At 33.9% G+C, this 14,484-nt stretch overlaps 1 protein-coding gene across 5 annotated transcripts in view; it reads left to right on the top strand.

Moving 5' to 3' along the window:
- KIAA2026 (KIAA2026 ortholog) overlaps nt 1-14,484 on the top strand; it is a 104,951-nt gene that overhangs the window by 72,642 nt on the left and 17,825 nt on the right. For 4 of the 5 annotated variants that reach the window (XM_043486478.1, XM_043486476.1, XM_043486480.1 and 1 more), the window contains one exon: nt 678-767. The exons of the other annotated variant lie outside the window; for it this stretch is intronic. In XM_043486478.1, coding sequence (XP_043342413.1) covers nt 678-767 — 90 coding nt within the window. The remainder of the gene's footprint in view (nt 1-677; nt 768-14,484) is intronic. 5 annotated transcript variants of the gene reach the window in all.

The raw sequence follows: 14,484 nt of genomic DNA, 5'->3' as shown, positions 1-14,484 counted from the left end.
CCAATTGTTTTGACCATTTGCCAATATTACCAAAGTGAAATAAAGTGAACCACACACTTATGAAAGGCAATAGATGCTATCTTTGGATCTGGTTTTATTAAAGACTACTAAGATCATATAAAGAATGTACACTTAATTTCATTAACTTCTTTCAATATATTCATATAGTTGGAGCCCCTCTTTATTAGCAGTCCCAACAGCAATGATACAATTTGTTAAGTTATATAGTTAACAACCAAAGCAGAAGTAAAACAATAGTTCTCCAGGGGTGCATTTATTCACCTGCTCGGAGACTGCTTGATGAAACATTTCATAAAGGTGATCCAGTAACTTGTGAAATCTAGGGTGAGTTTCCAGATCTTTGTCATTCTGGGCTGAAAGTTAAGAATGTTTAAAAAAAAAAACAAAACCTGGATTATAAAGCAAAGTGAAAGATGGGGACGTGGGATGAAACCACCAATGTTGAAATTTCAGCTAATTTTATACTAAGCCTGAAGTTCATACATCATAACAAGTAAATATCTTTTAAAATATCAAACTGTGGAGCTTTCTTTGCATTTTACTGTTACAAAGACAAATAATTGTGAATTCAATGTGTGTTAAAACAACTTCTGTTACCACATTTTGGGTGTTTTATATTATGTGTTATCAAGCTGTGTTTTTGTGTTTTATTTTAGCTTATTTGCACTAATCTTGATGAACTCAGGGAATTAATCACAAAAATCGAGAATGAACTCAAAGATCTGGAAAACAATAGAAAAAAATCGGTAGGTGTTGATCCAAAAGTTCTATCTATTATTGTCAGCATTAAAATTTATTCCTGCTTTTTCTAAAGCCTTTTTAAATCTTGTTGTCCTGAATTACATATAAATTTGCTTGAAAAATAGAAAGATGTTTATTTTATTTTTCCTATGTGGTCTAGTTTTCACTTTTAATAGACAAACATGGTGCTGGGGCAAGTAAATTAATTTTGTTTGCCTGGTTTCTATCAGGTTTAGTTTTATGTATTTCCCAATATACTGGTTGGTTGTTATTCTGACTGGTAGTTTTGGGGTAGTGTTTACCTTACAGATATTCTTAATTAATAATTATATGCTTTTAATGGATTAGCTCTGACATAAATAACATGTAAATTATTTAATCTTGCCCCAGATGTTTTTGATACATGCTTAACAGTATATCTTAAGAACCTTTAGCATCTAAAGGTCTTCTTTTAACTTTCACTATACTAAATTCACAATTAATCTTTACCTTCGCTTTTAACTATTCTTCAGAGAATACAGTATAAAGGGCTTTATTTTTATTCACCCAGCACTTGGTAAAATACTCAGTTATGTTATATATTAAATCAGTAGTACCCATTTAACTGACACTTATAGTTCTATTATATCATAGATTTGAAACATAAACACCAATAAATAAATGGAGAAGGCTTTAAGCATTGAAAAAAAAATCAGTCACTATTTTTAAAAATCCCTTTATTTTATGCCTCAGGAATGTCATGAAACCACATTTAGGAATTTGTTCAGAACCTGTTAATCTAGAATTGTGTATGATAATAAGGTTAGAGGTACAGCAAGCTTCATTCATATCAGCAGATTTGTAATACTCATTTTATATGTTGTTCAGAAAGGACATATTGGTAGCACTCTGAAGGAAGGAAATTAAAGTACTCTGAGATCATTTAATACAGAGGTAAAACAGCCTTAAGCATTTCAGAAGTCTCTCACATGATACCCCTGAGACTATTGGCTATAATCTAAGAGATGAGATAATATAAGGATAGCCATCAAATGCATTAAGAAAGCATCATGTTCAGTACACTTTGTGTAAAATATATAATCTGAGAATGCAGAAAACTTTTAGAATTATTTCCATTAAAAATGGTTTAGATCATTATAAGACTGTGAGAGGTTATCTGTTTTGTTTTGCTTTGTTTTGTTTTGAATATGTCAGCAATCTCTTGGTGTGGAATGAACCCTACGTGTTGTTTTAAAACAACCTCTGTGATATATTTCTCAAACTATATTAAAATATTTTTTCCTCAACCAGTGTTTTTTTAATGTATTTTATGTGTATGTTTTTAAAGGATTGATTCTATTATTTAATAGGAAAAAAAATCTTTTAATCAGGATATTTAGTTTTTTTGCAGAAGCCATTTATTTTTAGTGACTTGTCCATACTTCATGACTCTAAACAGAATTCTGTTAGGTAAATTTGTTATTTGTTTTTTATTAACTGCAGTTAAACAATAACATTCATCTTAATTTGTTCTCATATTATAAATTAGGATTTTGTTTTTAATTAATAGTTCAAAGCATAATAGGCTTATGTGCTTACTTATGGTATGTAGTGTCAGACAAAAAGACTTTTCCAAGCATCCTAGAGTTTTTCTGTAAGCCATCCACCTCATTTCCATTGGTAGTATAAGGGATTAGCATATTGCCTTCCTTCACAGAAGTAATTATAAGAGTAAAAGAAAATATAAATTACAAATATTTGACTCTATAGTACTTGGGGGTATGTTTATCAGAAAATTTTAGGTTATGTATGGGTTTTAATTGTTTAGATTTTGTGTCTCTAAATTTTTGACTTGTCCTAACCCTTAGTATTTGCATATTAGTTTTAAAATATGTTTTCTGCTCCTCAAGAAATAGAAATTCTTTGAACTTTACTTATTGGGAATAATTGAGATTACCAGTATACAGGCTACTTGCCCTAAAATAAACTGACTAAAAAATTGTTTTCATGAATAACTTACCTTAATCAATGAAATGGCCAGGAATAAAGGAATAGTAAAAGTTTGCATCTCAGTGTCATTCCTTATTTTTTACAAAAGCTGATACTGAGTGTGGTAAACTTTATTGAACTTTTATGTTGGTATTGAATACTAGTTTGTCATCATTGGGAGTAGAGGTTCCACTTGACTGAATTTTCTAAAAAACCTAGACATTTAGTACTAAAATCCTTACTTTAATCATTTAATGAAAAAGATTTCCCTGCCTCCTGGTACTATACTGAACATAATTGAACCCTTTCTTGATAACTCAGGGATCATTATGGATATCCATAATTGTACTCATACCCTAAAACTCTACTGATGTCAGTAAGTCTTATTAAACATTCACAGATAGGCCTTTAGGTTATATATTTTGAAGGTTTTTGTTTCTTTGCTTGCTTTTGTTCTGTCTCTTCATTGTCAGTCTGTCATTTCTTCTGTGTGTCCATTTACTTGCCCTACCTCATACACTGTCGGTTGCAAAGCAAGTAGCCATATTGTCAAAATTGGGCTCATGGTAAGGACCTGAGAGATTTTATTAATAATGAAATGTATGAACTTGGTGATAGTGATAACCATTTTGTTTATTCCTTGCATAGTGAGCTTCCTTCACCATTGCCAGACAAATGAAGTTATTAATATTGTTCTTCTTAAGAGGATATCACTGTGAAAAATAATGTCAAAATAGCTCTGTTCATCATCAACTTTCATATCCATAATAATGGCTTCAATAACAAAGAAGATGTATATTCCCTATAAACTTTTGGTTGTCATAAATGTCATTACTAAAGATAGAAATTACTTATGTGATAGAGGGTTTTTAACATGGATTCATTTAAACACCTGGTTGTTTTGGGAAGCTTCTCTACAGGGCATTTCAAAATGTTTTTCTTACCAAAGCAACAAGGAAGAATTACCCCATTTCCTCATCCAGGTCAGCGTTCCATCAAAAAAGCTTTCTTAATCTCTTGGAGGTTTTGCCTGAACTGCCCATTGTACTGGAAGAGTTAGTCTTTTAAAATCTGGATTGTTTACTCATTACTGCAGGACAGTTAATTCTACTTACGATTTATAGTGTGAAGAGAGAAATAAATGATTTAATTTTCTTGAGTTTACTTTAGTTCACTTGATCCCATTACTTCATTTAAAGGTTTATTCAAAGAGGAATCAATGTCCTTTACATCTTCCAGTGCCATACCAATTACCCACCTGAGTTTTGTTTAAAGTGAGACATCTGACAGAGATAAATAGAATTATATAGTTTGACAAAATCCTTTTAATTTTTGTCTGTCTCATCATTATTTAGATTATAGGGGGTTTTTTTAGTGCTCTAAAGAAGACATCATGATATTTTATTGTTTTTATCTTCGTGAGTTTAATCACGAGATAAAAGTTGTACTTTGGAAATGTATTTGTTTTCCAGAAAGATAGTTTTACACCTAAGATATTGATAAATTTTCCTGATCCTATTATATTTGAAATTTATTAAACATTTTTGCTGTATAAATAATCAAACTTGATAGATTTTTGTAAGACTAATACAGAAATGATTATTCTGTTTCTTAATTTTTCATGTGACCCTTTTCTCTCATATTTGCATAATTTCCTTATGTTTTATATTATTGCTTAGATCTTAAAAGAGTTTTCAGTCTTTTTGATAATGAAAAGTCAGTGTAGAGATGGGGTATATGGAAAAGTGAACATTTGGCAGAAAACAAAAAGATGTAAGAAAAGAAACCTTGTCTGGACTACAACATGATAAATGATAGTCATCAATATAGATAAACTAAAATTTAAAATATAATACCATATCTTTCTAATATACCTTTTAGCAGTTAAGCACCTCAGCACCGAGCAGGTTTTAAGACTTCAGATATTTCCAGATTTCACATTCAGTATGTAATAAAAGCTGTAAAACTGTTCTCTTTGGTCCTGTAGTCCTAGTTAGTATTTAACTTTTATCCTCCCCATTTTGCACACTACTCCCCTATCCCCCCAAAAGTAACTTACACAATATTATGTTCAATGTCTCTCTCATAGTAGAGAGAGCAATAATGTTAACAGTGATATGTCATAAGGCTGATAAAATATTTGTAGATCATTGTTACTATATGGAAGTATTTGTGACATTGTTAACTTTCAAAAACATCCAAAAATACACATGCAACAATTACAGCATGTCAAAAGGCATAGTTTTTTTTGTAAGACATGTTTTAAGAGAATTAGAAAGAAATTACAAGTCATGAATAAAATTAATCTTTACTATGTCCTTGAAATAATTTAAATTCATAATAATAGGACTTCTCTTAACCCAAGGCTATGCATTAATAGATCAAACATTAGAGAAATCAGAAGCTTAGATCAAAGATGATTACACCCTAGTTTTTGTCAGAGTTTTGTACAAGCCAATGGTTATCAATGAGGAATGATTTTGCACCCCAGCTATGAGACTTTGGCAATGTCTGAAGATATATTTGATTGACATAGTTGAAGAGGTGGTACTGGCACTTAATGGATAGAGGCCAGTAGTGCTACTAAAAATATTCTACATTGTATAATCTTACAATGCACATGATAGCCCCCCACAACAAAGAATTATCTGGCCTCAAGTGTCACGCAGAGATTGCAGCAACATCTAAATTATCCTTAAATAAGTTTTTTATGATTACATCATTATGTATCTTATTTTCTTATTCTAGATCTTTTGATAAAGGTTAACAGAACTGAAAAAAACTCTCAGGTGTAGGGGGAAAGATGCTTTGCTGTTAAATAGTTATATTTAAAGCTTTCAAAAAATTAAAATAACCTTTTAGAAATCCTGTATAATAAATAAGTTCCTTTACCTGTCATATTCTAGTCTTATTCATTAGGCACATACTTCCTCATTGTGGTCTTGTACTGTACATAACACCAAGGAACTTGGTAGACACTCAGAGACTGGAAGTCTTTATCCTCAAGGAATTCACTTTAGAGCTTAAGCTTTTTCTCCCCAATCCTGAGGATAAATCTTTAATCAGGATTGGTTGGGTTGACTCCTGTTCTTTTTATAAAAGACTTGATCTTTGATTTTCAAGCCATTTTTAAATTCAGGAGTCACTACTTCTAGACACTTGCTTCACTCATTTAATGACATGTTTATGTATTATTTGGGAGTAAGGGTAGAAGGGTAGGTAACATATGGACTTTATGAAGAATCAGATATTAACTGACATACTCAAAATAGTAGTAAGGAAAGAGAACTAGATGATGGGAAACATGAACCAGAACAATAACTGGCTAGTAAGACAAAGCTTCAATTGACTGTAGTCACCAAATCATCTGAGAATGCATTATCTTCATTTATCTCTGGTAGGTCTCATTTTGGGGCCTTTTTTTTTTTTTTTTTTTTGACATTTAATAACTACTCTGCTCAACTGAGAACTGGATATTAACTCCTATTAATAGTGCTTACTGTTTCCACTTACTGGAATTTGGTGTAGTCTGTATCCCATCAGGGAAGCTTTCTTAAAAGTAATATTTGAACCTGTTTTCTCCCAATGAAAGTTCCAATTAAAAAGGTAAAGTGTTTTATATTTTTTACATCAGCCAGAGAATTAATACTGCATGTTCTCAGCATGGAGTGAACTTCAAGGAAGAATTGAACTAGGTGACAGATCCTTCTATAGTTAGAGCTTCATATTGCAGCTTTTATAATTTGCCTTAAACTGTTTTGAATTACATATCATACACACTTACTCAAATATAAGTAAGTTTAAATGCCAAATATTTTTCAAAGCCCCAAGTAAATTTTTATTATTTTCTATTTAATTTATCTATTTCTATTTAACTCTACTGCCTTTCACTGACAAGAGTTCTGACAAATTGAATTTAAATCCATGAGGTGCTTGAGACCAAAAAATGAACTTCACATCATTCTGTTTATTTATATTACAGAAGAAATCAAAATCTTTGGAAAGCCCCCAAAATTTAAAGCTGGAATAGTTTAATACCTTTTGTGAACTAGGGAAGAATATTATCCAAACAATAGAGAAGATTAAACACTAATAAAACTTCCCTACCATCTTATTATACTCTATAGATATGAAGGTAAAAGTGATACACTATATATTAAAGGAAAATTAATCCAGATCTACCAAAGAATAAAAATGAGTCTAAATAGAAGACAGAGTCCACATATGGATCTCCAGCACTTTAAAATAGAAAAAGAAAATATATATATATATGTATATCTCCTTGTACAGAACCAGTTTCTTTTAATGAAGATACAATGCTAACTAGTTGTAGTAAGTGCTGTTAATTAGGACAAAAGTATTTTAAGGCAGATTTAATTGCATGAAATACTGATAGACAATTTAAAAAACAAAGAAGATTTTAGGGTCCAAAATTAACAGTAATCAATAACCACTTAGTATAGGAATATAGGTTATAGCCCTGTAATCCCTAGCGTCACTGCTTTAAAATATGAAACAGTGGCTTGTTCATAATGATGAACAAGTCAGTAAGAGTTAAATTATATTCATTGTGTGCTCAGAAAATCTGGAAGACATGTATTTTAGGAATGTTTTTTTCAATTTTTAAAAATCTTTTCAGCTAAGTAGAAAATCTCAGCTAAGAAATTTACTTCTGTGGTTTTAATACTTACTGTGGACCTACTGTGTGCTGGGTATTGTAATTGAGCCTGAGAAGGCAAAAATAAGTAGAATACTGACCCTGCTTTTAGTATATCCCCAGTCTTAATTTCACTTACATGGAACTTTTTATGCTCTGATGTTACCAATGTAGCATTACTTAGTGATTCAGATTGTGCTGTGAATTGCTTGAGAACCCACTTTTCTTGTAACAGGTATAGATTTGATTAAACGTTATTAACCTCTTTGCTACCACCAATTTACTAAAAAGGGTCAGATTCAGATACTACCCAGTAGTTAATATCTAGTCCAGGATTTTTTCTTCTTTATGAATGGAAGTGGTTACATACCATCAGTTATATCCACATTGTTAGATTTTCTTCCCCGGTAATAATGACTACTTCACTGGGAATGTGATCTGTCCACTGTCTCTACAAAGTCAAGTGACATTGAAACTTCCAGTATTATCACTGATGTAGTTGTTTATCATCATGCTTTCTAGTTAAATGCTCATTTAGAAATACAATGGAAACATTGTACATGCTGCGCAGTGTTGGATATCGTTAAATGCTTATGTTTCCTATTGAGTTAGTATTAAGAGTTCCTAAAGAGCAAACACTAGTATATGATAGAATAGTTCATATTAAGACCTCTGGTAATGTTAAAATGCTTTTTTTAACTTCTTCCATGCTAATATTCAAACACTTCACTGTATTGTCTAACGTGCTTTTTCAAGAGACTGTATACCACCAAGATGAATGTGGTATTTTACCCCCAAAACTGTGAATATGTAGGAATATATTAATACAGTGGTAGTGTCTTTAGGTGAGCAATAAGAAAAAAAAGTAAATACTTGTTACCTTTTCATTTACTGTTACTTAGATTAAGGAGAATGTGAAATAATTAAATTATTAAAATGCTTAATTCCAGTTAATTTGTGCTATGTCCATTTCCATTAAATTATTTGCAACCTAACTTTGGATATTCCTAATGTTTTTAAATAAGACATGTTTACATATAAATCCATTTGACTTTTCTAAAAGCTATTTGAATTTTATTGGAAAAGCATGATGTATTATTATAATCCCTTTCCACCATATGATTTATGTCTGTGACAAGTACCAAGCCTATAACAAAAAATGCTCTGTTTTATGATCCCTGTTTCTATGCTCCAACAACACGTGTAAGTAGAAGCATGTAGAAAGAGCAGTGATGCCTTTTTCATATACATTTTGTTTTTGTACTCTTCTTTTTAATAAAAATTTTATTTTTATCATCACAATAATACCATTTCAATTTAAAAAATATTCTTTACTTATTTATATACGATAATCTTTTTCTTCATACAACGGTTGATATCGATTTTGTTTAGAAATCGGTGTAAGAAAATCTATAAGTAACAGAATGAATTGTATAAACCAATTACTTTCACCTAATATTCAGAGTATCTAAACTTATTAAATGTGCAAAAGATCCATAGTGATGAGACATTTAATAAATCTAGAATTTATTTGTTTTCCTCTTTTCTTCCTTCTAGATGTTCAGTGTCCCCAGCATCAGTAGATTGCCAATTCCCTCTCCTCGCAACACCCCAGCCAGTATTAATGCTGGTCTGTCATACCCATCCCAGATTACTGCAGCAGAATGGAGTTTTTCTTTAGTTGTAAGGTAAGTTTCCCTCCCCACTCATTTCACACACACAGACTTAGCTTTCCATTTTACAATATTGTGTAGTTTTGTAAGTTTTTTCAGAGTATCTTTTCTCTTGTGGTTCCTTAGGTTATTAACATATCACATTACAAAGCTTATAAAACTGCATAATATAATAAAGCACTTATCTTGTGACCATAGACGAACTCCTTGTTGTAGTAATCCCTATCAGGTTATAAAACCTTTAGTATTTGCCAGTTGAGCCATCTCATGGAAAGGGAGCTGGCAATCTACAGCTGCTGTGGACATTGGATGAGAAAATATTGCAAGGTAAGCCTCAAATTTAGATCATATTGTATACTTTTGGTTCCATGGTGTGTGCTAGAATTCATACTTTATGTTAAACTTTATAGTAAATTTATAAAAGAAAGATATATCACTCTCTTCTTTTTAAAGTGACCATCAGTAAATATTTGGATTATTAAGTTCATGTAATACATTGGGATTATTTTGGAAACATTTTTTATTCCTGAAAATAGAATTCTAATTATTAGAAATGGTTCATTTATCCCCATATTGACATACCTGTTTATAAAGAAAAGTCAGGACTAAACTCATATATGTAAAGCTTATTGAATGTATTATTTTTTTTTATAATTTTATTATATATATATAATTTTATTATAGAAACAGTTATAACACTGTTCCACAAATAACCATTTACTCCTTAATCTTTCTACCTACCATCTTTATTTTTTTCTGTTTCTTTTCTTTTTTATTTTAATTGGAGACTAATTACTTTATAGTATTGTGATTTTTGCCATACATTCACATGAATCAGCCATGGGTGTACATGTGTTCCCCATCCTGAACCTCCCTCCCACCTCCCTCCCCATCCCATCCCTCAGCGTCATCCCAGTGCACCAGCCCTGAGCACCCTGTCTCATGTATCAAACCTGGACTGGCGATCTGTTTCACATATGGTAATACACGTTTCAATGCTATCCTCTCAAATCATCCCACCCTCACCTTCTCCCACAGAGTTCAAAAATCTGTTCTTTACATGTGTCTCTTTCGCTGTCTCTCATATAGGGGTCATCGTTACCATTTTTCTAAATTGCATATATATGCGTTAATATACTGTATTGGTGTTTTTCTTTCTGACTTTTTCTTTTCTGACTTTTCTGGTGTTTTTCTTTCTTTCTTAGCTCTGTATAATAGGCTCCAGTTTCATCCACCTCATTAGAACTGATTCAAATGCATGCTTTTTAGTAGCTGAGTAATATTCCATCGTGTATATGTACCAGAGCTTTGTTATCCATTCGTCTGCCAATGGACATCTAGGTTGCTTCCATGTCCTGGCTATTGTAAACAGTGTTGCGATGAACATTGGGGTACATGTGTCTCTTTCCATTCTGGTTTCCTTGGTGTGTATGCCCAGCAGTGGAATTGCTGGGTCATATGGCAGTTCTATTTCCAGTTTTTTAAGGAATCTCCACGCTCTTCTCCATAATGGCTGTACTAATTTGCATTTCCACCAACAGTGAGAGGGTTCCCTTTTCTCCGCACCCTCTCCAGCATTTATCGTTTGGAGAGTTTTTGATAGCAGCCATTCTGACCGGCGTGAAATGGTACCTCATTGTGGTTTTGATTTGCATTTCTCTGATAATGAGTGCTGTTGAGCATCTTTTCATGTGTTTGTTAGCCATCTATATGTCTTCTTTGGAGAAATGTCTGTTTAGTTCTTTGGCCCATTTTTTCATTGGGTAGCTTATTTTCCTGGAATTGAGCTGCAGGAGTTGCTTGTATATTTTTGAGATTAATTCTTTATCAGTTGCTTCATTTGCTATTAATTTCTCCCATTCTGAAGACTGTCTTTTCACCTTGCTTATAGTTTCCTTCGTTGTGCAAAAGCTTTTAAGTTTAATTAGGTCCCATTTGTTTATTTTTGCTTTTATTTGCATTACTCTGAGAGGTGGGTCGTAGAGGATCGTGCTATGATTTACGTCAGAGAGTGTTTTGCCTATGTTTTCCTCTAGGAGTTTTATAGTTTCTGGTCTGATGTTTAGATCTTTAATACATTTTGAGTTTATTTTTGTGGTGGTGTTAGAAAGTGTTCTCAGTTCAGTTCAGTCGCTCAGTCGTGTCCGACTCTTTACGGCCCCATGAATCAAAGCACGCCAGGCCTCCCTGTCCATCACCAACTCCTGAGTTCACTCGAGTGAACTCCATCGAGTCGGTGATGCCATCCAACCATGTCATCCTCTGTCATCCCCTTCTCCTCCTGCCACCAATCTGTCCCAGCATCAGGGTCTTTTCTAGTGAGTCAGCTCTTCACATGAAGTAGCCAAAGTTCTGGAGTTTCAGCTTCAGCATCAGTCTTTCCAATGAACACCCAGGATTGATCTCCTTCAGGATGGACTGGTTGGATCTCCTTGCAGCCCAAGGAACTCTCAAGAGTCTTCTCCAACACCACAGTTCAAAAGCATCAATTCTTCGGCGCTCAGCTTTCTTCACAGTCCAACTCTCACATCCATATGTGACCACTGGAAAAACCATAGCCTTGACTAGACGGACCTTTGTTGACAAAGTAATGTCTCTGCTTTTTAATATGCTGTCTAGGTTGATCATAACTTTCCTTCCACGGAGTGAGCATCTTTTAATTTCATGGCTGCAATCACCGTCTGCAGTGATTTTGGAGCCCCAAAAAATAGTCAGCCACTGTTTCTACTGTTTCCCCATCTATTTTCCATGAAGTGATGGGACCAGATGCCATGATCTTAGTTTTCTGAATGCTGAGCTTTAAGCCAACTTTTTCACTCTCCTTTTTCACTTTCATCAAGAGGCTCTTTAGTTCTTCTTCACTTTCTGCCATAAGGGTGGTGTCATCTGCATATCTGAGGTTATTGATATTTCTCCCAGCACTCTTGATTCCAGCTTGTGCTTCCTCCAGCCCAGTGTTTCTCATGATGTACTCTGCATATAAGTTAAATAAGCAGGGTGACAATATACAGCCTTGACATACTCCTTTTCCTATTTGGAACCAGTCTGTTGTTCCATGCCCAGTTCTAACTGTTGCTTCCTGACTTGCATACAGGTTTCTCAAGAGGCAGGTCAGGTGGTCTGGTATTCCCATCTCTTTCAGAATTTTTCCCCAGTTTATTGAGATCCACACAGTCAAAGGCTTTGGCGTAGTCAATGAAGCAGAGATTGATGTTTTTCTGGAACTCTCTTGGTTTTTTGATGATCCAGCAGATGTTGGCAATTTGATCTCTGGTTCCTCTGCCTTTTCTAAAACCAGATTGAACATCTGGAAGTTCACGGTTCATATATTGCTGAAGCCTGTCTTGGAGAATTTTGAGCATTACTTTACTAGCGTGTGAGATGAGTGCAACTGTATGGTAGTTTGAGCATTCTTTGGCATTGCCTTTCTTTGGGATTGGAATGAAAACTGACCTTTTCCAGTCCTATGGCCACTGCTGAGTTTTCCAAATTTGCTGGCATATTGAGTGCAGCACTTTCACAGCATCATCTTTCAGGATTTGAAATAGCTCAACTGGAATTCCATCACATCCACTAGCTTTGTTCGTAGTGATGCTTCCTAAGGCCCACTTAACTCCACATTCCAGGATGTCTGGCTCTAGGTGAGTGATCACACCATCGTGATTATCTGGGTCATGAAGATCTTTTTTGTACAGTTCTCTGTGTATTCTCGCCACCTCTTCTTAATATCTTCTGCTTCTGTTAGGTCCCTACCATTTCTCTTCTTTATTGAGCCCATCTTGCATGAAATGTTCCCTTGGTATCTCTAATTTTCTTGAAGAGATCTAGTCTTTCCCATTCTATTGTTTCCCTCTATTTCTTTGCATTGATCGCTGAGGAAGGCTTTTTTATCTCTCCTTGCTATTCTTTGGAACTCTGCATTCAAATGGATATATCTTTCCTTTTCTCCTTTGCTTTTCACTTCTCTTCTTTTCCCAGCTATTTGCAAGGCCTCCTCAGACAGCCATTTTGCTTTTTTGCATTTCTTTTTATTGGGGGTGGTCTTGATTCCTGTCTCCTGTACAGTGTCACAAAGCTCCATCCATAGTTCATCAGGCACTCTATCAGATCTAGTCCCTTAAATCTATTTCTCATTTCCACTGTATAGTCATAAGGGATTTGATTTAGGTCATAGCTGAATGGTCTAGTGGTTTTCACCACTTTCTTCAATTTAAGTCTGAATTTGGCAATAAGGAGTTCATGATCTGAGCCACAGTCAGCTCCCGGTCTTGTTTTTGCTGACTGTATAGAGCTTCTCCATCTTTGGCTGCAAAGAATATAATCAGTCTAATTTCAGTGTTAACCATCTGGTGATGTCCATGTGTAGAGTCATCTCTTGTGTTGTTGGAAGATGGTGTTTGCTATGACCAGTGCGTTCTCTTGGCAGAACTCTATTATCCTTTGCCCTGCTTCATTCTGTACTCCAAAGCCAAATCTACCTGTTACTCCAGGTGTTTCTTGACTTCCTACTTTTTCATTCCAGTCCCCTATAATGAAAAGGACATCTTTTTTGGGTGTTAGTTCTAGAAAGTGTTCCAGTTTCATTCTTTTACAAGTGGTTAACCAGTTTTCCCAGCACCACTTGTTAAAGAGATTGTCTTTTCTCCACTGTGTATTCTTGCCTCCTTCATCAAAGATACGGTCTCCATAGGTACGTGGATTTATCTCTGGGCTTTCTATTTTGTTCCATTGATCTATGTTTCTGTCTTTGTGCCGGTACCATACTGTCTTGATGACTGTAGCTTTGTAGTAGAGCCTGAAGCCAGGCAGGTTGATTTCTCCAGTTCCATTCTTCTTTCTCAAGATTACTTTGGCTATTTGAGGTTTTTTGCATTTCCATACAAATCGTGAAATTATTTGTTCTAGTTCTCTGAAAAATACCGTTGGTAGCTTGATAGGGATTGCATTGAATCTATAGATTCCTTTGGGTAGTATACTCATTTTCACTATGTTGATTCTTCTGATCCATGAACATGGTATATTTCTCCATCTATTTGTATCATCTTTGATTTCTTTCATCAGTGTTTTATAGTTTTCTGTATATAAGTCTTTTGTTTCTTTAGGTAGACTTATTCCTAAGTATTTTATTCTTTTCATTGCAATGGTGAATGGAATTGTTTCTTTCTGTTTTCTCATTAGTGTATAGGAATGCAAGAGATTTCTGTGTGTTAATTTTATATCCTGCAGCTTTACTATATTCACTGATTAGCTCTAGTAATTTTCTGGTGGAGTCTTTAGGGTTTTCTATGTAGAGGATCATGTCATCTGCAGAGTTTTACTTCTTCTTTTCCAATCTGGATTCCTTTTATTTCTTTTTCTTCTCTGAATGCTGTGGCTAAAACTTCCAAAACTACATTGAATAGTAGTGGTGACAGTGGGCATCCT

The sequence above is a fragment of the Cervus canadensis genome, chromosome 14, assembly GCF_019320065.1.
Source record: "Cervus canadensis isolate Bull #8, Minnesota chromosome 14, ASM1932006v1, whole genome shotgun sequence".
Taxonomy (NCBI): domain Eukaryota; kingdom Metazoa; phylum Chordata; class Mammalia; order Artiodactyla; family Cervidae; genus Cervus; species Cervus canadensis.
This window is presented reverse-complemented; position numbering and strand designations above follow the sequence as displayed.